General features: G+C 44.8%; 1 protein-coding gene across 4 annotated transcripts in view; it reads right to left on the bottom strand.

The window, feature by feature from the left end:
• Nucleotides 1–382: 382 nt before the first annotated feature.
• Nucleotides 383–27625, bottom strand: part of LOC144772342 (uncharacterized) — a 148332-nt gene continuing 121089 nt past the window's right edge. For all 4 annotated transcript variants that reach the window (XM_078656594.1, XM_078656597.1, XM_078656596.1 and 1 more), the window contains one exon: nucleotides 383–2479. In XM_078656594.1, coding sequence (XP_078512720.1) covers nucleotides 780–2479 — 1700 coding nt within the window. In that variant the 3' untranslated portion in view covers nucleotides 383–779. The remainder of the gene's footprint in view (nucleotides 2480–27625) is intronic.

The raw sequence follows: 27625 nt of genomic DNA, 5'->3' as shown, positions 1-27625 counted from the left end.
TTAAGCTTAAGATCTGAAATAATTATATAAAAGTCAAATTGTCCTGAAGAAGGTGATACCATCACACAATACCGAAACGCTGCGTCGACTGTTTTTTGACTATTGTTATGTTTATAATCAGATTGATTTTTAATTATGTATACAAATCATAGTATTATGATGATTTTTTAATATACTCATTTTAGATTGTAACCCTAATAGGGAGGTACCTAATAAATTTTGTGATATATTTTTAATTTATCTTCTTATCTTTTATTATTCCTTATTTGCATGTCCCCCCGATCTATAATTGACTTATCTTTACTCTAGAGGTAGCACATAACATGTACTGATGTAGCCCACTTTCCCTGCAGACTTTTCATGATTAAAACATTTTTGGGAATTAGCTCTCCATAGAAAAGCACAGGGTTCAATTTGGTGTACTGTTCTCTCCCCTCCCTGTGAAAGAAATCAGGGGAACCTTCCCAACATCTTTTGGAATACTAGTGCTTTACAGGGAGCCAACATGTGTTTTGTAGCACGCTGCTTCTTCCGCAGGGTTCACCTAGGACCTTTGCAACATAAAGAATACCATCTATAAAACTAGTTCCTTTTATATGCCGTAAAGTCCACTTTCATTGGGTCTGATATTAAGGATAAATAGCTTGCTTCCTCGGGTGATGCCTGTTACAATGTAGCTACATGGCTGTCAACAACGATGCCGTGATATTTTAAACATAATACTAGGAAAAAGCCTCCCTGTTTTTTGAGGTGAAGGTGGGCAAGAGAAGGTAGGAACTTCAATTGCCCTGATTGGCATATTTCCTATGCTTTAACTGGTGCTCCTTGAGACTTGACTTCTTGAAGAAGTTTTTGTCACAATCAGTGCACTTAAAGGGTCTCACTCCAGTGTGAATTATTTGATGCCTTAGTAGATGTTGTTTCTGAGTAAAACATTTTCCACATGCCGTGCAGTGATAGGGTCTCTCTCCTGTATGTAATATTTGATGTTTTAAAAGATAGCACCTTGTAGTAAAGCTTTTCTCACATTCTGTACAACGATAAGGCTTCTCTCCGGTATGTGTTCTCAGGTGCTTTTGAAGATGAAACTTGTGAGTGAAGCTCTTCTCACACTCAGGGCAGTGAAAGGGCTTCTCTCCTGTGTGAATGATTTGATGAGTTACAAGTTGGTACCTATTAGGGAAGCTTTTGTTACAAATTGTGCAGTGATAGGGCTTCTCTCCTGTGTGTATTCTTTGATGTCTTAAAAGGTGAATCCTTGCAGTATAGCTTTTCTCACAATCTATGCAACGATAGGGCCTCTCTCCTGTATGTATTCTAAGGTGAGTCTCAAGATATGATTTATGAGTAAAGGTTTTCTCACACTCAGTGCAGTGGTAAGGCCTCTCTCCAGTGTGTGCTTGTAGGTGCTTTTGTAGACCCTGCTTGTGAGTAAAGCTCTTTTCACACTCAGTGCAGTTAAAGGGCTTTTCCCCTGTGTGAATTATTTGATGAGTTAGAAGTTGTGACTCCTTATTGAAGCTTTTTTCGCACATCGTACAACGATGGGACCCCTCGCCATGGTGTGCTTTCAGATGCTTTTGAAGGTATGACTTTTGAGTAAAGCTCTTCTCACACTTGGTGCAGTCAAAGGCCCTTACATCTGTATGAGTTTTTTCATGGCCTACAAGATTTGACTTTGAAGTGAAGTTTTTCTTACACACTGTGCAGTGGTAGGGCCTCTCTCCAGTGTGGGTTCTTTCATGGTATAGAAGAGTTGACTTTGAAGCAAAGTTTTTCTCACACATTGTGCAGTGGTAGGGCCTTTCCCCTGTGTGGCTTCTTTCATGGTCTATAAGACTTGACAATTGAGTGAAGCTTTTCTCACACTCACTGCAGCGATGGGGCCTCTCTCCAGTGTGTGTTCGTAGGTGCTTTTGTAGATCGGCCTTTCGAGTAAAGCTTTTCTGACATTCAGTGCAGTGGAAAGGCCTCACCCCAGTGTGGTTACTTTGGTGATTTAGAAGATGTTCCTTTTTAGTAAAGCTCTTTTCGCACTCAGAGCACTGAAAGGGTCTGACACCTGTGTGAATTCTTTGGTGATTTAAAAGAAGTTCTCTTCGAGTAAAGCTTTTCTCACACTCAGAGCAGTGATAGGGCCTGACTTCTGTGTGGATTCTTTGGTGAATTAAAAGATGATGCTTTTGAATAAAGCTCTTCTCACAGATGGTGCACTGAAAAGGTTTCACTCCTATGTGTAAGCTTTTCTGACTCAGGAGACTAGGTGTTTCAGAACAGCTATTTTCACAGTCTGTGTAGGGAAAAGATATCTGCTCTGAATGAATTCCTTGATACACCACAGGAAATGTTTTCTTGTTAAATCTCTTTTCATCCTGAGTACAGGTCAAATGTTTGTCAATCTTGTGGACAGTTTGGCGTTCTTCAAGGGAGCATGGAACAGACTCTTTCACATTCATATCTCTTGTTTCTGATTTGATGGCTGCAGAATGAAGAGAAGTCAAATTATAAATTGCAAATCATTCTAAAAAATAAAGAACACGTTCATAATATTAAATTGTACAAGTAAACAGTTGTAATACTGGGAAAACAAAAATGTTAACTATAACAGTTCTCTATCAAAAGTTTTGTTTTTAATTCATAAGGGTTAATAGTCAACTCTTATGATCAATTAGCAATTTTCAAAGTAGAGAAATTCTGCAAATAAAGTGAAAAGGAAAAGTAAAAGAAAAGGCAGCATTTGCTTTACATATATTACCTTTTAATAACTCTAAATCTTTGACAAATATTAAAACTCCTTTAGTAACTGAAAAGTGTCTAAGAAGCATAAAACGCTTTGCCACCCAAAATATTTATTTTTTCCCTTTTTTAATGTGAATACCATGAAAGGAAAAGGACATCTTAGACACAGAACATAGAAGCAAAACTGCTCCGTCACTTTAAGAATGCCTCAAGATATGTAATTCCACTGTGCAGAACAGTGACACTTATCCGCTCAGTTCATTTTGAGAGCCTAATTAATCTCACAAGAATAATGAAGATTCAATTTGGGTGACTCCACCAAGGCTGTGGAGTGGTTTCTACTGCATTTAAATAAACTACCATTCACTGAGAATTAGTGTTAAAAGGTAAGTAATCTTTTCTTAAGTTGCAGGAATCTTCAAACACTAAACAGAAAAGCAATCTCATCATATCCTAAAAGTGGCTGAAGGGTCATGAGGAATGGAAGAAAGTGTGAATCATATGACACCGGGACTCCAGCACCATTGTAATCAAGAACGGTATGATTCACCAATAAGCAAGCCTCCCACTTGCAGACTTACCAAAGTTAGAAGGGAGACTGGCAGACGGGATTGACACCAGCAGCCCTTTAGCCCCTATCTCTACTACAATCCCAGACATACCACAAGAAGCTACCTTATACGGCTCTATCAATTTCAGGGGCTCAGGTGGCTAACAACCCTTGTGAGCCCCAGACAGCTTTACTAGAAACGGAATTGGAAGTAGCAAAGGACAATAGACCAGAGCAACATAAGCACTCTCTTTCTTCTGAGGTCGCCTCTAGGGACGACATATCTGCGCAATCCAAGGAAGCTCAATGCCAGGCTAATACGAGAGGGCAGATCAATGAGCAGTGTTTGCATTATTCAAGCCACATAAGGCTGCTACATAAGCTGCAACCAATTACACTTGTGAAGATCATGACAGTTGGCATTAAACTAAATGGACATGAAGTGGGAGCTCAGAATCTACAGAATATTGGGTTGCAGCGACCAATAGACAATAGACATAAGCTTGTCGCAGACACTGTAGGGGTACATAACACTCAGCCCCCAAACACATGTATTGCTTCTTTGCCATATCAGAGGAAGTATAAATAGAGCTAAAATCAACCTAGCTGGAGATGGCGAATGAGATGAAAGTTTTGGCAGTATGAAGGAACAGATGATTGAGCTATATGTTCAAACTGAAGAAATGGAACAGCAAGTGTCAAAATTGTGATGATAAAATCCACAATACTACTAAATTAGTTGAGCAACCGAAAAGGGCACTAGTGTTGCTTGAAAAACAAGAGCCCCTGAAGAATCACTTCCAACATGCGTATTCATGTACCAAATGCAAAGAGGATGCCGTGAGCTCTATTCCAATCATCCAGGGTTTGTTCAATTCAAATGTACTGCGGGAATACAAGCAAGACCTAACTATAATGGAAGCCCATATAATTACTGTACAAGCTTCCACCCAAGCAAAGTATCCTAGAACTATCTTAGTGATCTTTTCGGATTACAAGGTGAAAGGAGCAATCCTCACAAAGGCATCCAAGAAGAAATTGGTTCAGCTCAGAATTAATTTCCTTTCATAACTTTTCTTCCTTTCTAGAAGAGTTTCTATCATACAATTAACATGCTTTAACTGGGAGGTTATCTTATACCACAGAGCATGGTGTACCAATCTGCAGACAGAGTATGATTAGGAAATAAGGGAGCCCATATAGTTCTGGCTAAAATTAAATTTTTTACTACTTCTACTAGCGGGCAGTCTGTTCTTAGGACATGAACAGGGCGACGAGGTGTTCGTTAGACCAGTGTATGCTAGTTTGGCTAAAACTGCAGTTCGATCGATATTCTTGATCTTATTTAGTGGCTACTTTCTCCTGCTCTAAGATTAGCGCCATTTTTTCTTGAGGAGTCCGTATTTTGAAAATAACTTGATTTGCATGAGAGATACATTTCCTAACTAAATACAGGGATGGGTCGACGAGAGTGAAGCAATAAAGATATTTATGGTATGATTAGGATAAGAGGCGGTCTTCACAAAACTGGGTAACATTAACTGTCGGATCACCATCATTATCAGTTTATATTTGGAGTAATATCCTTCATCATGTTTAGTAACTACAGGTAGTTGTTTCAATATGGCTGCCGTTTTTGGCTTTAAGGAGTTCACATTGTGTTAAGTAACCCGATTTGACAGAGAGATACATTTTACGACGATATGGTAACACGCGTACAGTAAAATTAATACTTACGGTATAATTAGGAGAAGAGATAATCCACCCGAATCAGGTAACAGTACTGTTTTAGCTGTTACAAGATGGCCAATGCGTTTTCTGTCTCCAGTGGCATGTTTTTACTCTCAAGTGTCATAAATCGTACATGCTGGTTTCGCTGAGACGTGTGGACTTACCATTATTTGAAGCGGGATGACATACTAGTGAGCTGTTGACAACGCTTCATGTTCCTGCCCCACCAAACACCCTCCCCTTTTAAAAAAGTATTCCCTTTTTATCTTGCCGTAGACTCTTACTTAGTCCCTTATCTATTTGTCATTTTGGATTGTTTTGTTTCCAAATAACTTGCCCGAGCTCCATTGAAAGTTATGGCATAAAGTAGTTGAAAACGTGTAGGTATGTGTTCTCTATGAATATTTTGACCAAGTTATGGCCAGTTTGGTGACAAGATGTGAATGTTTTATGCATACCTGATTTAGGTCACACCACACTTTGACAGTGACCATTCTTCTGTTTGCTTTTACCGATAAACACATTCAAAAGGAGACAATAATAAAAGGATCCTGTGAGTTTTGTTCCCCAGCAACCAGGGTACATACAAAGGGTCACGGAACGAAGGGGTCTTACAATTTTCTACTCTGCATATTGAGATTTTAAATTCAGGGAGCACGTCAGGGGCCATTTATAGCTACAATGTGTGGAAATCAAAAATTGGCCACACAAGAACACAATTTAACCGGAGACTTTAATTTAAATTTGCTACAGAAACCTTATTGAAGCATGGCAGATAATACAGGGGACATCCAGTGACGTATTCCTACATTCGCAAAGAGTGGACTCTCTGGGGTATACCCTAATTGCAGCCTTCGAGGCATTGTCAATGGGAGCACTGAATGGTTGCTCTACAGAAGACCAACCGACCCGCCCTACTCATTATTGTCCAAAGAGACACAAGTTACTTAATGATGCCAAATATAACTATATTGTTTTTCTTTTTATATTATTTGTATTGCTGTGTTGATCTATTTCTTATGGCTTGTATATGTAACATTTACTGTTTGTGTAGCGCTCTGATATCCGCTAGGATCTTGTTCGCGCTTTATAAAACTCTTTAAATAAATAAATAAAGAGGTCAGGATTACACATTCATATCCGTTACTCTCTTCAACTTCATTCAAACTTACTCCATTCGGTTGCGCAGTGAAAGCGATCATATGCTACAGGTTTGGGGATTACGAACCTCAATAAATACTAACTCATCATTAATAGTGATGGGGGCAAAAGAATCACAACATAACTGGAGACTAATTAAATGGAGCATGGAAATCTCTACAAAGTACGCTATTTGGAAAACATCACTATCTGATCAGGAGAGGCCGCTAATCAATACCATCAGTGACTGGGAGAGCCTAGTACGAAAGTTACTTGCCTCTTTGGCTAGCAACCAACAAGGCTCTGCTACCTTAAGTTTCACAGACTCTAAACCCTGGCATACAAAAAAGCGGAGCCTGTTAAAAAGAACACTGAATAAGAAGGGTTGATCACTTAAAACACAATCAAATCCCAACTTGCTCGCTTTGGTAGAATCCCTGTGCAGCCTGTACAAAAAACTAAGTTAGCAAGCCAAACGAGAACGCGAGGAACTGCTCCAAACCGAATTTATTATGGCATGTTGGTGCAAAAATGCAAGACGTTTCTGGACAATCATACATAGGCTAAACAGTGGCTCAGCTTCCATTGCGACAAATGGAAACAACGTTACTGCAGAAAAATGGAAAAAACATGTTACCACGCTATACAAAGCCGCTCTTACAAAGCCCAATGCCGTTCCAGTTTTAAGCAAATAAAACGTTGCACAGCTCCCTTCAATACCAACTGCAGCTACAATTCACCAATATGCCGTAACCTTTGAAGCATGCAGAATAGCAACATTGATTCGAAAAAGTAGAGGAGACAGTGCACCAGCCTCCAATAGCATCCCAGCATCAATCTACAAACATGATATCGACTTCTGGTCAGGAATACGTGAAAATTTATTCAAGAAATGCATTGTTTAGCACACAGTGCCACCATCCTGGCAAGACTCGATTCTTCATCCTATGTTTAAAAAAGGACGCATCTCGCTTCCAGACAGTTATAGACATATAGCACTGCTGGACACTGAGGCTAAATATTTTGCCTCGTTGCTACTCGTGGATTTACAAGATTGGGCAACGACAAACAACTTACTTTCCCTTAAACAAACTGGGTTTAGAACACAGGTCTGCACTATAGACTATCTGGTGGCCATAAGGATGCTTGTATCCAAACAAATACAGAAAAAAGAAGAGCTGTACTGCTGTTTCACAGACTACAGTAAAGCCTTTGACCGAGTCAATTGTCGCTTATTGTGGACAAAACTTACAGCCTGGAAAATCCAGAGCCATTATTATAAGGAATCATGTTGCTCTATTCCAACACACGGGGCTGAGTAAAATTAGGATGACACACCGCGGTCTCGGAAAAAATCAGCATGGAACAAGGTGTCAAAGGGGGGCGTGGCTTGAGCGCCGATGGAGCAGGCGGCGTGAGCCGATAGCTCCGCGCTCAATCCCTAATTAATCCTGCAAACAGGGCTCTTTTGTGACTCATAGCGTCGATATCTGGATCGGAACACCTGGTGTTCACCCGGTGCCCGAAACTGCCTCGAGAAGGGGCCCATGGAGCGAGATTACCCTCGCGGACTCGGACCGGGCGAGAGACGACGGAGCCACCAAAATGGCGGCGGCCACGAAGTGAAGGCGCTCTGTGGAGCCGGCCTGCCAGCTGCGATGTGGACCTGATCGGCTGGAGCACGTCAGGAGTGGAGCTGCGGCGACGGCGCGCTTGGGTTCGAACGACCCGGAGAAGGACGCCTGAAAGGAACTCACGGACGGTTACCGGTGCAAACCCATCGGAGACCTCAAAATGGCGGCTGCCTATTGTGACGGCGAGAGGAGGCGGTGTACTTCGCTCCGAGAGGGGTAAGGAGCTGAGGCGCTCGCAAGACAGGGCCAGTGCTTAGCGCCCTGAAGCGGACAACGAGGCGGGCCTTGGGGCTCCCAGTGGGTGCAGCTCGGTGGCGGCCGAGACCCAGGCTGGCACGGGTCTTTTGCAGAAGAGCTGGAGGCCGCAGCAGAGGAGGGCAATCGGACAGGAACCGCTTCAGGCGCACTGTCTGGGGAACGACAGCGGGGCAGGAGCTGAGGCGACACAGGGACTGTCCCCCCATAGATGCGCCGCGCGATCGGCTGGTAGCTGGTGAGTGGCTGGGATAATTGACACCCTCGAACCGGCGCTTCCAGGGAAGGGCGCGGAGGGGGACGCCGGAGGCCTGCTGCCTTCTAGACCTGCAAAGGGATCCGCATTGGCAGACACCTGGAAGTGGGACACAGGACCACGGCGTGCCTGGCTCTGCTACCTAGAGTCGGAGGAACTAAAAGTGGGACCGGTGGCGGAATAACACTGGTAGCGAGCGATCTATTGTGGGTCACTGGGTGGACCCCTGAACCTTCCTGAACATAGTGTTGACCCGGTTGTGGCAGGGGTGGGCCGCCAGCGACGGAGCTGGTCGTTACTGGGATAACCACCGCAGACGGGGCCCTCACCTACCATAGTGGCCCAAGGATAGATTTGGTGGCCCTACACCCGGGGTCGCGGCAGAGGTGGCTCCGTATCAACGGTGAGACCGCAGCCTTGCTGGCGCGACACGTGGCTTGAATTGAAGACATTTTCCTGGCCTCGGACGAAAAGCCTCGCGCTGCCTGAACATACAGGGACAGCGGTGGAAGGTGCTTACGGGCGGCTCTGTGGGAGGAGTGACAGCCAAGATGAAACCGAGAGTTGCAGATGGGGACGGTGCGGCGCAGAGTACTGCTTCGGAGAGTGGAGAGCTGGTGGAGGGCACGGAAACTGAAAGGAGGCTGAACAAACGCCTGGATCAGATCCTAGAGGCCATCACGACAACCAAAGACTCCCTGTATAACGACATTGCGCAGGTCGCGACGGGGTTGGGCCTCCTGAAAGCTGATCACTCGAAGCTGGTGGACAGGGTGAAAGACACTGAATTGGTGGTGCAGGACTTGAAACCAGCGGTAGTGACTGTTGAACGGAAGCTGGAAGATGCGCTGCTGCGGCTAACGACGCTGGAGAGAAGGGCGGAGGACGCCGACAGTAGGAATCGGCGCAACAATGTGAGGGTGGTCGGCCTGCCAGAGAAAATTGAGGGGACGGATATGATCTCTTACCTGGAGAACTGGTTTAGGTCACAGGTGGCCCCGGAAGGACAATCCTCCTTCTTTACTCTTGAGAGGGCACATAGAGTCCCGGCCGCACCACCACTGCTTGGGCGCCCACCTAGACCTGTGGTGGCTCGTGTCCTCCACTATAAAGACAGAGACCTATTGATTCACAATGCACGCTCCATGGGACCTTTTAAGGTGGAGAACAGCTCGGTCACTATATTTACGGACTACACACAGGATATTCAACGTCGTAGGGCCTCGTACCTAGCGGTGAAAAAGGAACTCAGAACTGAGGGGATTCAATACTCACTGCTGTTTCCGGCAAGGCTGCGAATCATCCTGGATGGTACGACGCAGTTCTTTTCATCACCTGAGGATGCCTGGTCTTGGCTTGAGACCTACAGAGCGGGCACTGATCGAAGGGGCAAGAATGCCGATGGTCGGCCCAAGCAAGTGAGGGTGCGCCAATCGCAACGCATCCGCAAGAGACATAGAACCCAACAGGCCTTACTGTTGGCTCAAATGGCGGCGGAGAAACAGGGAGCGCTAGCAGCGACGGCAGCAATCACTGGATCGCAGACGGACGACCAGACTGGAAGGTCAGCATCAGAAGACGACAAAGGACAATCAGGGACTGAGTTATCAGATGTGGACAGTACCGTGGGGCCGGAGGTGACTCCCCGCACAGCGGACGATTTGTGATCGGCTTGCCCTTCGCTTTCACAGTGGAGTGCCGCCTGGGGCCGACTACTGGAGGAGCAGGAATGTGTGGTAACATTTTGATTGCTGTAGATATCATGAGTCACTGGGCGGGATCATGGAGCGAGGGGCGGAGGCGGGAGCTGCCGCCTGTCGGTGCATCACCACGTTCCCATTGCCCTTAAGGCAACCTGCAGTGACTACTGCAGGGTAGATTTGTTTGAATGGTTACTGAGGTTTGGATAGGGACTGATGCGCGACTATTGGTTCCTGTTCTGGGGAAGTGGGCGTTGGGTGTTTTCAGGGGTGTTGGGGGGGGGTCACTATGCTGCTGGTGTGGGCTGGAGAGTTGTGAAGGAAGTGGTGCTGGGGGAGGTGACTTTGCCAGACCTGAAGTGCATCACCTGGAACGTGCGTGGACTGCATACTATGTCCAGGCGCTACAAAGTACATGCGTATTTGGTGAGACGTGGGATACAGATTGCATTGTTACAGGAGACCCATCTTACCAAATTGGAATGTGCAGCACTGCAGAGACGCTGGAGGGGGCATGTCCTTGGTACGGCATATTCAGCTCATGCGAGGGTGGTGCTGGTCTGGGTAAGGGCTGGAACTCCATTTCAGGTCACGAGTCAGATAATTGATCCGGAGGGTAGATATGTGGGAGTAATGGGGAGACTATATGGCAGAGAGGTGTCACTTTGCAGCATTTACACTCCGAATGTGGACCAACCACGATTCTTTGACGCCGTCTCGGGTGTACTGGCACATTATTTAGCGGGGCCATTAATACTAGGAGGCGATTTTAATTCCATCACAGATACTATCTTGGACAGGTCACACCCACCAATGGCAGAGTCCGTAGTACGTAGGGTGGCTCGGCGGAGACTGGAATGGCAGACTGAGTGGGGGCTGATGGATGTGTGGCGTGGGCAACACCCTGATGAAAGGGACTACTCCTTCTCCGCGCTCCACGAACTGCATGTCCGGATCGACATGATCCTCTGTGACCCTACCACTGCTAACATGGCATCGCACACTGAATACCTAGCTAGGACCATCTCTGATCATAATCCCCAGCTACTCTCTCTCCATTGGCAGCGGGCGAGAATGGCGGTTCCCAATTGGCGATTGAACCCAGACACGCTAATAGATCAGGTATTTAGGGCTGAGGTCCAAGAAGGAGTGGAGACGTACTTTGCAGCTAACGAGGGGTCAGCTTCTTCGAGAAGGCTTGAGTGGGACGCGTTTAAGGTGGTAGTGAGGGGCCTGTGTATTGGTAAACGCTACGGGGTCAGGAGAGTGGTATTAGAGGAGGTCATGAAGGCAGAGGAAGAGCTGAGGAAGATAGAACAACGTAGACCTGAACAGGGAGTGTTGCAGGCGCAGCTTTTGGAAGCTAAGGAGTTAGTGGCGGCGGAGACTGAAAGGTTGCGCTGCTATGATTATAAACAGTACACGGCAAGGGTCCATGAAGAGGGTGACAAGGTGGGTACTCTGCTGGCGAGGCTAACAAACCCGGATCCTAGGGGGTGCTCGATCCTAAGCCTGAAGACGGAATCAGGGGACACGGTTTATTCCCAGATGGCGATCCTCTCGTGCTTTACGGAGTATTATGAGACCCTGTACCGGAGTCAATTGGTGGCGGGGAATGCGGACATAGAGGATCACCTGGCGGAGATTCGGTTTCCGCAGCTAGAGGATGAGGACGCTAAGGCCCTGGGTGCCGCGATTACGCTGGCTGAGGTTAGGGGAGCAATTAAAAAGATGGCGAGGAAGAAAACTCCTGGGGTTGATGGCTTCCCGGTAGAATTTTATGCTGAATACGTTGATACCTTGGCACCCCGGTTGTTGGTAGTTTATAATGAAGCACTGCAACGAGGCTGCCTACCCAGTTCTAAACGGGAGGCTCTGGTGGTGCCTTGTTGAAGCCAGGGAGAGACAGTACGGATGTGACTTCATACAGGCCCCTGTCTATGTTGACGGTGGATTATAAAATCTTGAGCCGTATCCTGGCCACCAGATTGCTACCGTATATGACGACATTGATTCACGAAGACCAGGCTGGTTTTATCCCCACCCGGAACACTTCGGTTAATATCCGCCGCTTGGTACGTGTCTTGGGGAGTGAATTAGAACCGGATGACTGGCCAGCAGTACTGTCAATTGAAGTAGAAAAGGCATTTGATAGCTTGGAATGGGCCTACCTGGATAAAGTACTAGAGAAGTTTGGCATGGGAACCAGGTTCCGGCGCTGGACTAGAGTGTTATACTCCTCGGCCACCGCCAGGGTACGACTGGGCTCAGTGATATCAACTGCGTACCCGGTACAACGGGGTACACGACAGGGGTGTTCCCTATCGCCTCTGTTGTTCGCGTTGGCGATCGAACCCATGGCGATTCGCGCTAGGACGGGGGCGGTTTATAAGGGGATCGCCTGTCGAGGTGAGCACCACTGTATCTCGCTATATGCGGATGATCTCTTGCTGTTCCTGGAGGACACGGCTGGAGCATTGAGGAAGGCGGTGGCAATGCTTGACACGTTTGGAGCTCTGTCGGGTCTCGGCGTAAACTGGCGTAAGACTTGTGTTTTCCCACTGAGGGCGGACACACCCCAGCCGCCGCTACCTGTGGATGTGGTCTGGGAGGGTTCTTGCTTTACCTACCTGGAAGTGAGGATCTATCATAGGGCTGAAGACTTATTGGAGGGCAACATTGGACGCTGCATTAGAGCCCTGAGGGGCTCGGTGGCGTTTTGGGCCACACTCCCGTTGTCGGTGGTTGGTAGAGTGGCGTTACTTAAGATGGTGGCCTTGCCGCGCCTCCTGTATTATTTCAGGACGTTGCCACTGTGGATCCCGCCTCGGTTCTTTAAGGACCTATGGACCCTTACTATAGAGTTCCTGTGGGGGAGCGGAAGGAGAAGAGTGGCGTTGGACACACTGCGTCGGCCAAAAGCGGAAGGGGGAATGGCGGTGCAGGATTACGAATTGTATTATTTGGCGGCGCAGCTGCAGATCCTTACGCAACACGTAGCTAGGAAATGTAGGGGCCCTGACCTGCGCCGAGGGACGGGGATACAGAGACATGTCTTGTCCTATATTATACTGCAACAACACCTTGATGTAGGAGACTTGATGCTCGAGTCAAAAACGAGCAGGAGTGGTGCATCCGTATGCCCCAGAAATACCTCTGGGCATGCTGACGGCCTTACCACATGGAGGGGACTAGTCCCCCCTTCAGGAATGGGAAGAGATGGGGCTCCACATGGTGGGTGACCTATACGTCGACGGCTAGTTACTTCCCTTCCATGCGGTGCGGGACCTATTTGGAATCCCGGCTGGGAGTTTCCTGTTATATATGGCTGTGACTGCGACCATAAAGAAACATTGGACGGTGGGGCAATCGGAACCTACGACCACGATGGCGTGCCAATATGTGGGGATGTCGGCAGGGACATTTAAAGCGATTACGTGCTTACATTCCCGAATGCTTCATGAAAACCGGACACCCCTTATGACGTTGAAACTGAAATGGGAGGAGAGTGTAGGGAAGCCTATACCTGATGCAACTTGGGGTCAAATCCTGAGGAGGGCGTGGAAGGGATACAGGAATGCCCGTTTCCAACAAGTACACTACTTTGTAATACATAGGGCCTACTTAACACCAGGCAAGATACAAAGGCATTTCCATGAGCAGGGGGCGGCGTGCCCTAGGTGCTTCTTCCCAGGGGCGGAGCTAGACCACATGATGTGGGATTGCCCGAAGCTGGGCCTGTATTGGACGGAAGTGGGCGAGATATTGAAGGGAGTAACGGATAGACAGATGATTTTCGATAAAGCAGCCTGTCTACTACTTTGGTTCCCACACACAAAGAAAACGAAGACCACCAGTAAATTCATGGACTTGGGACTTATTCTGGCCCAGAGAGAGATCACCTGGCACTGGAAGTCGCCGGAAGGCCCGTCCAGTAGGCGCTGGGCAGCGGAACTAGAAAAGTGGACGAGAAGTGAAAGTATGGTCCGGCTTCGACAGGCGACCCGCACAGCTGATGAAAAGGGCCTGGAGGCGGCACGGGCGTGGGAGGGTCTAGTACGTGCACTGCATGAGTACCACGCACAGGAGAGAGGCCAGGTAGACTGAGACTAATGGATGATTCCAGGTGACGCACAATTGTGTGACTGTTGTTCCCTCAGCTCCTGAGTAACGGGATTTCATCCTGAATTCGGCTCACACCGGCGAGACACTAGGGGGTGGGTAGAGGGTGGGGCGATGGAGGGCCTCTGCCGAATGAGTGAGGATGATTGTTGAGAGTGGTTAGAAAGGTGGTGGCAGGATGTAGGGCCCGTTGGGTGAGTCCCATTAGATGAGGCAAAGGACATTGAACTGATTCACTACTCTTTATTGAGGCCGAGGGGGACATGTTAATGGTTGGGGTTGGGTAGGTGAAGAAAAGCAGATCTTTTACGCAAGCCTGAATGTAATGATGTCAAGTGCATATTGCTGCTGTAGTCCTCTCGCCTGGTTTCTGTACGGATTCCTAGTTGTCGCCGCCCTGCCTCCGGGATGTGGGCTGATTGGCTGTGTGTACTTTTGTTCAGGAATGAGAACTGGCGATAAGCTGATACAGGCGGAATTGTCATTATGACTGTATACTTTTGAGTCTGCAATAAAAATTGTTTAAATTTTTTTTTTTTAAATGGAACAAGGTGTCAAACATGGGTGCGTATTAGCACCCACCCCTTTTAACTTGTACATGAGCGATTTGGTTCCTGTATTAAACCAAGTGAACAGTCAGGCTCCAAAATTAGCCAACCAACACATTTCTGCTATACGCGGATGACGTTGTCCTGATCAGCCAAACGCCAGTAGGGCTTCAATTGTTGTTGGATGCCTTAGATACGCACTGCCTTACAAACTAGAAACAAAAACATCATGAAAAAAACAACTTCATTATCTTCAGCCTGGAAAAGAAAAAACATCGTCACTGGCATCTTGATAACCATCGCAAATAAATACAAATATTTGGGATGCTGGTTAGACAACAAAGGAGGTCACTTATTGCATCTGAACTCATTGAAAACAAAACTGGCCTCGTTGCAATGTGCCATTTGAACAAATTTCAAGAGCACCAACAAGTTTTCTTTTGAGGCACTGCTGAAAACAATCTCAAATTAGCGCCAACATTGTCATGCGGGTCAGAGGCTTACCCGGGGAAACTGGGGGCCTTTTTAAACGAGGCACAGAGAGCAGTGATAAGGTCTCTATTTCAATAACCATGCCAGCCCTGATCAGGATGGCATTTGCACTAAAGGACCAGTCGTTTGTACAGAAGGCTAGCATTATAAAATACCTGCACTCCACAGGGTCAGCTGAGCAAGGATCATTGAAAAACCTCATCTGGCTCGAAGTTGCTTGTCCTTGTACTGCAAGACACTCAAATGTCTTGTCACATGCCCTTTCAGAAGCACAGGTGTAAACATGTGCAACAAAACTACCACACCTGCAGTTTAAAAGAGCTCTGAACTGAAAAGTAAAACTAGAATCTCTTGAATCTGACGAAGAGCATTTGCCAAAAGAGAACATGCCCACTTGGTCCTAAGCTGTTATGACAGAGAAGGTCCACAAAAACATATTACGGAACCATTTTCCTCCTATTAGTAAATGAAATACCTGCAGCTTCGGATGGGCTCTTTTTCATCATTAGATCCATCTCCTCCATGTGCAGTTAAACCTGAGTCGAAAACATGTCGACTATGCGGTCTCTTCCAGGAATCAATAACTTACCTGCTCTGCATAAGCCCTATACTACTGGAAGATAGCAGAAGATTGCTTCAGCATCTGTGGACTAAGGAGGGGACACCGACTTTACCAGCTGCCATTAGCTTCCTACTGAACAGTGTGCAGCCGCAAAAGATTACTAAACTGGTAAAGTTCATGAAGAGTATAGACAAGCAACTAAGAAATAACCTAGAAGTACAAAACGAAGATGGGGAGGAATCTTGAAATCCAGCCACCACAAAGACCATTGTCAAATTGAACTATATCATCGCTTATTAAAGTATTGGCTTTTATCCAAGCAGATCAGACAGTAATAGCAAGCCATAAATGGCGAAATTTTAACTAAAGATTATTTTTACCAAGTTACCAGTTACTTATTGAATTGCATTTTAAAGTATTAACAGTACCACCATCGATGGAACCTACTCGAAGATCTATGGTTTATCTGTTGAATCATCGACACATTTGAAAAAATGATAGCACTCTCTAATATTATAATTCTACTTGGCACTATTATACTTTGATAGACTTGTCTTAATAAAGTATTTTGAAATTTGATAAACACATTCAAAATTTTGGCACAAATATGCTTTACTTTTTTCAAACAATTTGGACTTCGGTAAGGAGGTTGTTCTTATGTGGATGCTTTCCTTTGTTTTTATCTTTTCCAGGGACTCGTTAAGAGGGACTGCTCTACCTTTGGGAGAATTTTAGTAATTACTTATAATATTGCATTTGTTGTGTTGTATAGAAAGCCTTTCCTTTGTCTCCTACACTCTGGTGTTGTCAATGAGTTGAGTTCCACCAGCCTGATTGGTGTACTGGTGAATCATGACTTTCTTGAAAATGGGGTTTTACGCCTGACTTGCATCTGGCTTTCATTACTTTGGGAATTGTTGGTGCATATCTATTGTACACAGGCTCATTTACCATGCCTGTTTGCATTGGTTGGGTTGTTGAGATCCTACAACTACACTATAATTTTCTTTATATATATTTATTTCAAAGATAGTGCTCTCACTAACTACGGAGAGGACTCTTTCGCAAATGAATGGCAAATTATATACTTCAGCTACTTGTGGAAAGCTTTTTTCAGGATGACTATCCTGAGCTTTGTGATTGCGAACCCAACAATATCCTTTCTGATTGGGGTGAGAAATTGTGGCAATACAGGAATTATGCGTTCTAGTTGCTTATATAAACCTTGTCTACTCAAGCTACCCAATCTGTATCATTGATGGAGTCACTTGAAAAAATAGTATATCTTAAGAGCATAGGATTTAGACTCGATGACTATTAAATCCTCATGAAAAAATATGCTTCCCTGGTTGGCATTACAATGTTTGATATATCTGATAACAATTTCTAATTGTTACTCAATAATGGAATTACAATTATTGAATTTGGTCTTCTGCACTACAATGTTTTTACGTGATTATCTTGTCTTGATGTAATGTTCTATGTTGTTTATAAATTTTTGTTGTCTGTGTATATAGTGTCATTTTCAGAGTGTATACCTTTTGTCTACTTGTATTTGGGTCTATGTACAGTGTGAGGTAGTGTTTTGCATGAGTTTAACAGCCCTGAAGAAGTCCCCGTGTGATAGGATGAAACATGTTGTCGGTGTCCTTGTCAATGCTTTTTAACTGAAGCAAAGAAATAAAGAATGACATTTCCTCAATAAATATAGTTCTTGATGTCCATATTTATTATTTAGACTCTTGTTTTCTTCCTTATTTCTCCCTTTCTCCTTTTATAACTCCTGAAAAGCGCACCAAGACCCTCATACCTTCCCCAATTCTTGGGGCAACCCCATCTCTTGTAGACCACCTGTTCCGCTCTCTGGCACCAGCCTAAATCTGAAACATAATAGTCGATTCTCCGACCCAGGCCTTCGCTATATTCCTCTTTGCAACTCCAGCCGCCAATGATAGCCACATTTTCTGATAACGGGAACAGGCCCCATCCGCAAAGAGATTCAAAAGGAACCATTTAGTGTCGAATGGGACGGTCAGTCGTCGCCTGAGCCATCACATCGTTTATATGTTTCCAGTACTCCTGGATGTTCAGACATTCCCACAGGATGTGAAAAAACGTGCTTCCCTGGTTACAGGCTCGATGGCAAGGCGTTGCTATAGTCCCAATCGTATATAGCACTGTTCTGGAATAATAAGACCTCTGTAGGATCCGCAACTGGAATAGTCGGAATCTAGTCCAAATAGCAATCTTTCAGGGCTCTGAATTACCTCTGTCCAATACTCCTCGTCAATGTTGCCCAAGTCACACTTCTCGTAATTGCACTAGTAGGTCTGGGGACATATTGAGTAGCTTCCTGTAAATGGTTGATATTACTTTGTTGGGTAAATGGTCTGTTAACAAGCGGACTTCCAAAGGGGATGCCTCACGCAGTTGCTTCCCTTCTGATAAATACCTCCTTATTGCAAGGTTAAGTTGCATATATCTATGTTGCTCCGTTTCAGCCATTTCATACTCTAGGCAGAGATCTGTAAAGGATACCATGACCTGACCCCTCCAGACATCGCCCAAATGTTCGATCCCTATTAATGCCCATTTGGAGAAGCCTGAAAAGTCCCTTATTTCTTGTAGCAGGTCGCTGTGCCACAATGGGGTTAAACTCGTTAATTTTCCCCACCAACCTAGATGTGTGGCCTCCCTACATACTCTGACGACCGTCCGAGTATGCTCTAGGAGACCTCATTCTCTCTGGCGCCAGTACAAAAGAGCCTTGTGCCCTTCCCTACTCACTGCACACCTGTTCTATCTATAAGCTGGCTTCAGCAGGTCTGAGGAGACCAAATCATTGATCGCAACCAATTGCGTCACCCAATAGTACAGTTGCATGCCAGGAACCCCCAGTCCTCCTTCCTATACCCTCTTATGTAATTTCTTCAGTGCTAATCTCAGGATAGAGCCATTTCATAGGAGTGAGCAAACTTCCTGATCAATTTTTCTGAATATCTCCAGCAGAATTTTAATTTGAGTATTCTGCTACATGTACAATCGGCGCGGGAGGGTCATCTTCTTGTAGAGAGACGCCCTACCCATCTGTGACAGATGCAAGTTGTGCCAATGTGCCACATCTCCCTGTAGTCGTTCCAGTTGGGGGAGCACATTCTTGCGTAGAAATTCCTCTAGGTCTTGGTTAACATAGATGCCCTAGTACTGAAATACATCCAGCACCAATGGCTCTGCACAGTCTTCAGAGAGCCAAGGCCCCTTCGCCAGCAAATAGATGACCAACTTGGTGACTTGGACCAGTTTATTCGATAGCCAGTGTAGCTTCCAAAAACACTGAATATATGTAGGATCCTACTTATCGAATAATATGACCGAGCGACATACAGGAGGACATCAGCAGCATAGAGAGATGTATGTTCTTCCCAACCTCCAATCGCCCGCAACACCACTATCAATGGGTCCTGGGACACATAACAAGTAGCTCAAGGGCCAGTACGAAAATCAAAAAGGCAACGGAGACAACCTCGACGCATCCCCTGGACAGGTTGAATGTCCGAGGCACAACACCATTCACTCGTACCCTCGCCTAACCCACTTACAATACGTTGTCCCAAAGCCCATCTTGGCCAATGTAGCAAACATATAATTCCATGCTATGCTCTAAAACAGCATCTTGGCGTCCAGATGCAGCACCCCATATAGGCGCCCAAGGTTCCTATGAGGCATAAAGCCGGACTGGTCCAGATGCACTAAGGAGGTGATCACTTCACAAAGTCGAGCTGCCAAAACCTTGACAAGCATCTTCGCTTCAACATTAAGTAGAAATATTGGCCTGTAGGAGCCACAGGCAGGAAGCGGCTTTCCTTTTTTTGTAGATTACCACAATTGTGTCTATTCACTGGTCTAATGGCAGGCAGCCTTCCTAGCATGCTACCTGGAATTTGTCCAACAGAGGCTTAGCAACCCTGTCAGTACACATCTTATAGAGTTTCACCAGCAGGCCATTGGTGCCCACCGGCTTCCCAAACTGCAGGTCTCGGAGCTCAGCCATCAGCACCTCCACAGTCATGTCTGAGTCCAGTGCCTCCCTCACATCTTGCGTGAGCATTAGTAGATTTAAATTGTGGAGGAAATCCACACAAAGCATTATTATGCCAACAGCATAATAATAAAGATGATTGTGGACCCCACATGGGACCACTACTTCCACAATGGATGAGTCGAATATAACCTCTCACACACGCATTTCTTCACATACACACAACTCAGACCTGCCCGTCTCACGGGGTTTGACTGGACAGACTTGCCCAATTCGGCTCCCTTGGCGAACCTATTATAAAAGACCCACTGGGTAGAGGGGTGCTCTCCACACTCTATAAAACCATCATAAATAATATCACTGATAACCTGTGGTGCTTGTGGCAGCGCTGGGAGCGAGGCCTGGGGGAGATGGAGGACAAAGATTGGGAGGCAGCTCTGAAGCAACCCCGGGAGGTGGGAATACGGGTGTGCTGCTCTCTGATCCAATAGAAGATCCTGCACATGCTGTATCTGGGCTGCATAAAATGAGGAAGATACCCCTGCTTAGTTGTCTTAGATAGAGTGACACAGAGGGCTCATTCGATCGTAGTCTCTGGGGGGAGTCAACCGAATCGTTGGGACTGGAGGATGATCCTTCGGGAACTCAGCGCATACTCAGGAAGAGATACCACACAATCCCCACTTCACACTCTTGGATGTCCCCGGGGAGGTTGACCTGACCAGGAAGAAAATGATATTCAGCACACTTGGGCTGATAGTAGCGAAGATAAGTAATGCCCAGCACTGGGTCTGGTTTCTAATATATTTACATATTGCGCTCAACCAAATCTATCCTTGGTGGAGACTTTGATTCCTCCCTCCTTTGGCACTGGAAACGTGGTAAGTTTTTTAAAGAATGAGAAGGCTCCTGAAAGTCCACATGTATACCGCCCTACTCCACTTTTAAATCGTGATTCTAAAATCGCCTTGAAGCTATAAGGGAATACGTTTACGAAGGTGGGGTATTCTGACAAAATATCGAGAAAAAAAGTGGGACACAGAAATATTGAGTTTTTAATATCGTGTTCCACAAATATTGTGATGCAGGAATATCGCGGACGAGAATAATGTTTTTGGCAAGTAATATCGATGTTAAATATATCTATATTATCTTTTACAAAAATATTATAATATAATTTTTATGTGTTTTAGTATATGTTTTAATTGTATATCTTCTATTTATTGTTAATGCTTTTTAAACTAGTTTGTACAATAAGGTTGGTTTTAAAGTAATTATTTTTTATAATGTTTAGTGTTATGACGGATTGTGAAGTATGCAGGAGTACAGGATGGGAAGGTAAGAATTAATTCTTAATCAATTTTGAATTAATTTTAGTTATTTAATTGATAATTATGTAATCTGTAATTCATTTATAATTAATTTGTAATAATTATTTAATTGATAATTATGTTAACTGTGAAATTACATATTTGTTAAGTCTAATACAGTTGTTAAAAGAAGTTGTTTGAATTGGACTACTCTCGCTCTACTGTTGCACCGACTGGAGTGGCAATAGTAAATTTTACCCCTCCTAAGCCCAATGGTTTCCCTTCTGTTGCACAGGCTGGAGTGTGAATAATAAACTTTACCCCTCCTGAGTCCAATGCTTTCCTTACTGTTGCACCGACTCGAGTGGGAAAAGTACATTTTACCCCTCTTAAGCCCAATGGTTTCCCTTCCGTTGCACAGGCTGGAGTGGGAATAGTAAATTTTACTCCTCCTGAGTCCAACGCTTTCCTTACTGTTGCACCGACTGTGGTGGGAATAGTACGTTATTCCTACAGAGTGAAACGTTTTCCCTGCTGTTGCACCGACTGGAGTGGGAATAGTAAATTTCACCCTTCCTAAGTCCAGCACTTTCCCTACTGTTTAATAGACGAAAATGGCAAAAGTAAATTTAACACCCATGTCCAACGCTTTCCCTACAGTTGCACACAGTAGTGCGGAAATAGTAAATTTAACCCCTCCTGAGTCCAATGCTTTCTCTGCAGTTGCACCGACTGGAGTGGGAATAGTAAATTTTACCCCTCCAGAGTCCAAAGCTTTCTCTACTGTTGCACACACTGGAGTGGGAATAATAAATTGTATCACTTTGGTGTCCAACGTTTTCCCTACTGTTGCACCAACCATAGTTGATTTATTATTCTTGGAGCTTAATAGTTTTTTTTAGTATTATTTACATATTTATTATGTGTGAATGTACTTCATTTTATATATACATGTATGTAATTTTTAATATATTTTTAGTGAAACATTTTTATATATTGTTTACTGTATAATTAAATTAGAAATATTTTGAATTTTTGTGGTTTGTTAATTATTTTTAGGAGTGTATGTAAAAATATATAGTTATACAATGGTATATTAAAAAAACATGAGAAAAATTCAAATATAGATCCTAAATATTTTAGAAAAAGGTTTTATGGTATATGTATGTGTATATAACTATAGATAGTCCTATATATGTGTGTTTCTTTAAAAACAATTGTATATATATATATGTTTAAATATTAGCACAAAAAAAGCTGTCCTCAACGAGGGCGCACACATATCAGGTTTCTGCCTCTATTTCAGCTACAACAAATCCAGCAATGGTCATCAAATTAATTCATCAGGCTTTACGCGTTTCGAACTTCACAGTTCTTGTTCACAAGCCATATGTTGAGCAAAGCAGCGAAAACTGAAGAAGCACCCTATTACGTTATATAGTTCTGCCCCCAGTGGGCCTCTGAGTTCAACAAGTGCATGATGGTGTTAGTAATTCTGATAAAAGTACTTCCACTCCAGTGGGTACGCTATAGTTCGGCATAAAATAACAAAGTCTATTCACAACAGTACGCTATTCCAAAGCACATTCCTGGATTTGTTGAGTACTTGTTTAGAGCCTATTGTTCCAATAGTGTCTAAGGGTAGAAATCACTCTGGCCTGCTGCTTGACGCAGTAGTGCCTAGAACGATTCAAAAAGGGGGTGGTGATGGACAGAGTATCTGAGTTAATCAGAACGCTCCTACCCAGTCAACAGATCAGGGCTTGATCCATCACCGTTTTTTAGCTCACTGCACCATCCCAGTTCAGAACCTGGCTATATGTAAATTAGTCTGTCCCTGGCCCAGTGCATCATGGGAACAGGGCAGACCAAACTACCAAGCCAATTGTTTACTGGAAAGGAAACGAGCTTCCGGGGACCGGTTTCTGGCATTACAGCTGTCTTCGGCCCGGTTTGCTTGAATCCTGATGGTGCAGTGAGCAAGGGACTCACATCTGAGCATACCCTTCCACGCTTGTGGTGGCCAAAACGATTCAAAAAGGGGGTGGTGATGGACAGAGTATCTGAGTTAATCAGAACACTCCTACCCAGTCAACAGATCAGGGCTTGATCCATCACCGTTTTTTAGCTCACTGCACCATCCCAGTTCAGAACCTGGCTATATGCAAATTAGTCTGTCCCAGGCCCAGTGCATCATGGGAACAGGGCAGACCAAACTACCAAGCCAATTCTTTACTGGAAAGGAAACAAGCTTCGGGGACCAGTTTCTGGCATTACAGCCGCCTTCGGCCCGGCTTGCTTGAATCCTGATGGTGCAGTGAGCAAGGGACTCACATCTGAGCATACCCTTCCACGCTTGTGGTGGCCAAAACGATTCAGTAGTGCATCATCACGGCTGGATGGGCTGTTTTATTTGCACAAAAAAATAGAATCAATCAATCACAGCACTTGTATAGCGCGCTACTCACCCGGGAGGGTCTCAAGGCGCTTGGGGGAAGGGGTTCGCTACTGCTCGAACAGCCAGGTCTTGAGTTGCCTCCTGAAGGCGAGGTGGTCCTGGGTCAGCCGAAGGTGGACGGGGAGGGAGTTCCATGTCTTGGCCGCCAGGTAGGATAAGGATCTGCCTCCGGCGGTGGCTCTTCGGATGCGTGGTACGGCGGCGAGGGCGAGGCTAGCAGACTGTAGCTGGCGGGTGGGCGTGTGGAAGGTCAGGCGGTCGTTGAGGTACTTAGGGCTCAGGTCGTGGAGAGATTTGTGTGCGTGGGTGAGGAGCCTGAACGTGATCCTCTTGTTGACGGGGAGCCAGTGTAGGTCCCTCAGGTGGCCGGAGATGTGGCTGCGTCGGGGGATGTCCAGGATGAGTCGGGCGGAGGCGTTCTGGATGCGTTGGAGTCTTTTCTGTAGCTTGGCTGTGGTTCCGGCGTAGAGGGTGTTTCCGTAGTCCAGTCGGCTGGTGACGAGTGCCTGGGTGACCGGCACTCGAAGAATTATCCTCGACGAAGTAGAACTACAAACATGTTTGTGCCTTTTGATTTCAGTTACAACAAAGCCAGCAATATTTAAATGTTACTTAAACATATGTAATTTTATTTATAGTAATGGTAAAATATTTTATATGTACTATAACTATATATACAGGGTCCAGAGAAGACTACGGGTGTATACTGTCCCCTCGTATGAGAACCCTGATCCTCAACTACTCACGGACTGGGCAGAACACACGGCCCACTACTGCAAAGGGACATTGGGATTGCTCGTGAAATACGCATGGAGCGACCGTGAGAAAACATTAGCGGAAATCAAACAGCTTGAAGATGAACTTCGCATAGAGGAAGGAAGATGGCAAAAGAAAAACTGAAGCTATGGATAAAATGAAACCTAGGCTATTGAAGTATGAGCAAAAAATTAAAACCCGGAAACAAGAAAAGTTCCAACGGGATGAAAGAGATTACTCCCAGGGCAGAGTGTTAACCTATGCAAAAAAGTTTGACTTGTCTCGAAAAGAAGTAAGTTAAAAAAAAAACAACCCCAGTCCAAACAGTCGAAACATCTGAATCTGATCTGACAGACAATGAATCATGTGACGAACATATAGCGCAGCCTGAGAGTCGGCCAAGTAAGCAGACCCCTTTTCAGACAGAATTTCAGGTCATCAAGCACTGTTGGCTACGAGGGGGGGGGGGGAAACAAGCCCCCAGAAACAAGCGCAAATGTAAACGCAGGAGGACAAGAAGATCAGGCGGCGGGAGGAAAATCAAAGAATCCGGCCTGGACCAACCGCAGACGGAACAACAGGAGATAGGAGAAACAACCAATTTAACAGTGGTAAATCTCACTACCAGAACACTAAGTGACGCGGAAAACAAGGTCCTAAGCCTTGGTCTTACTTTCTGCCCTGACTCACGTTTAGAATATACACAAACAAGGATTGATCTCTTCGGCTTCATGAGAAAGCTAAAATTGCACAAATACTTCAAGACCAGAACTCACCTTAAATCGTTGAAAAGGCCAGATGCGAGATTAACTGCCACTGACAGTCTTGCGGTAAACGATCTTTCAGGTATAGAGACACTTGAAAATCTAAGAAACGAGGAAACTTTGGATAATGTAGATAGCCAAGATGTGGTGCAACGGGCAATAAATGCAGGGATTGAACAAGACAAAGAAGAAAGTCCATATAAACCATGTTCAACTTTCAACCCGCAAATGCGGTTTGATGCCCTGGATACTTTTTCGGAGGTAATGATAAAAGATCTTCAGCAATTCCGGAAAAAACAAAACACTGAAAAATTTGGTTCCAATTTATCCCAGGAAGAGACAAAAGCACTGAATACCTTGGCAAACGACAAATCCATAATTGTAAAACCCTCGGATAAGGGGGGTATTGTGGTAGTACAGACCAGAGAGCAATATTTCACTGAGGCAATGAGACAATTATCAGACGTAAAGTGTTATCAGAAAACCATTTTTAAGGCTTACCAACAAAGCATCCAGGCATATGACGAACTTGTAAATAAGTGGTATAAAAAAGGTATGCTTGGTAATGGAGAACACCTTTACCTACCAAGCTCTAATCCCATCTGCCCGACATTCTACCACATTCCAAAATTGCACAAGAACAATTTACACCCACCCGGGAGACCCATTGTTTCGTCGGTCCAAGGACTAACTGAACATGTCTCTAGGTTTCTTGACTTTTTTCTGGCCAGTCTGGTAATTCAACTATCTTCCTACATCAAGGACACGAAAGATTTTTTGTCAAAAATCCAAAATGTACAATGGCAACCTGACTACTTACTCATTGTTCTGGACATAACAAGTCTTTACACTTGTATTGAGCATTCGAGGGGAATTGAAGCAGTAACAACATATCTGAAAAAGAGACAGCTAAGATATGCACAACTTAACTGTATGTTAGTTGATTTTCTGCAATTCTGTTTTAATAATAACATCTTCCTCTTTGAGGACACCTATTTCAAACAAGTGTCTGGCACGGCGATGGGCACCTGCTCCCAGCTATGCGAACTTGTTCGTAGGCTGGTGGGAGGAGCGGGTGTCCAGAACCTACAGTGACGATATGTCCAGTGGCTCGGTGGTGAAATGGCATCGATATATCAATGATCTTTTCATCATTTGGCATGGCACTGAGGAAACTGCACGTCATTATATTACATACTTGAATGACTATGATTGCAATTTGCATTTCACGGGGACAAGCAGTCCGACTTCTGTGGACTATTTGGACCTGAGAATACAGGTCATTGAGGGTAAAATTGAAACATCGCTATATCGAAAGGCCACTGCTGGCAATTTGATATTGCACGCAACCAGCAGTCACCCCCTCAAACTTGTACAAAGTATCCCTTATAGGAGAAATTGCACACGTGATGATGCTTTTGAAGTTGCAGCAACCGAAAGTGTAGCCAGGTTCACTGTTAGAGGCTATAATCCAACCACTCTGACTAAAACACTTTGCAAAGTACGAGCAATGACCAGGGAAAGTTTACTTGAGGACAAGAGAGACAACAAGAAAACTGCTGGAGGGAAATTCAGACTAATTACACCCTATTCAGCAGAAGCAAGTGACCTTAAGCGCATGCTGAAGAAAAATTGGCATATTTTAAGAGCAGATAATGTCATAGGTGAGGATGTCCCTGTCCACCCACTGGTCACATTCAAAAAGGCAAGATCTATTCGTGACCACCTGGTTCGGAGCCACTTAGATAAGGTACCACCAAAAAGTAACACCTTGAAAGATATGAGAGGTTTCTTTCCCTGCCATAAGTGTAAGGCATGCAGTAATAGCAAATGAACACTTACTTACACTATTCAAGATACTGGCATGATTAGGAAAATCAGTAAATTCATCACCTGCAGCACACCATATGTGGTGTACTGTCTGGTCTGCCCGTGCGGGCTAAAATATATAGGCAGCACGGTGCACCCATTCAAAATTCGAATCTTAGAGCACATGAGGGCCATTGATAAGGTGGATCAGGCCTACCCAGTCGCCAGGCATTTCGCCGAAGTACATCAAAGCGACCGAAATAAGTTAATGTGCTATGGTTTAGATTCAATTCCTGATAACATCAGAGGAGGTGATAGACTCAAGAAACTTCGTAGACTTGAATCAAGGTACATTATAGATTTGCATACCAAAACACCTTGGGGTTTGAACGGTGGTGAAGACCTGATGGTACACATAGGTACTTAAAAGTATGTCGATAAGAGCCATTTGATTTGCAAAGATGAAACTAGATTCCCCTGCAATTCATGTATATATGTATATAGCTGTAGTCCTGTACATAGGCATGGTTTTTGAGAATTTTCAGAGCTCAAGATGATTAATTGCTTCGAAGTAATTTTTGTTTGGATAGTAAATGATTTATGACTTCTGCAATATGATTTTGTGTAGAATGGGGTCATAACGCAGATCTAGGTGTGTCCACGAATTAACTAAACATGAACGTTCTTTGAAAAAAGTAGAAATGTAAAGTATATGAAAATGAGAGAGAAAAAAAGTAACATTGAAATATTGAGAATAGAT

The sequence above is a fragment of the Lissotriton helveticus genome, chromosome 8, assembly GCF_964261635.1.
Source record: "Lissotriton helveticus chromosome 8, aLisHel1.1, whole genome shotgun sequence".
In the NCBI taxonomy this organism is placed as follows: domain Eukaryota; kingdom Metazoa; phylum Chordata; class Amphibia; order Caudata; family Salamandridae; genus Lissotriton; species Lissotriton helveticus.
This window is presented reverse-complemented; position numbering and strand designations above follow the sequence as displayed.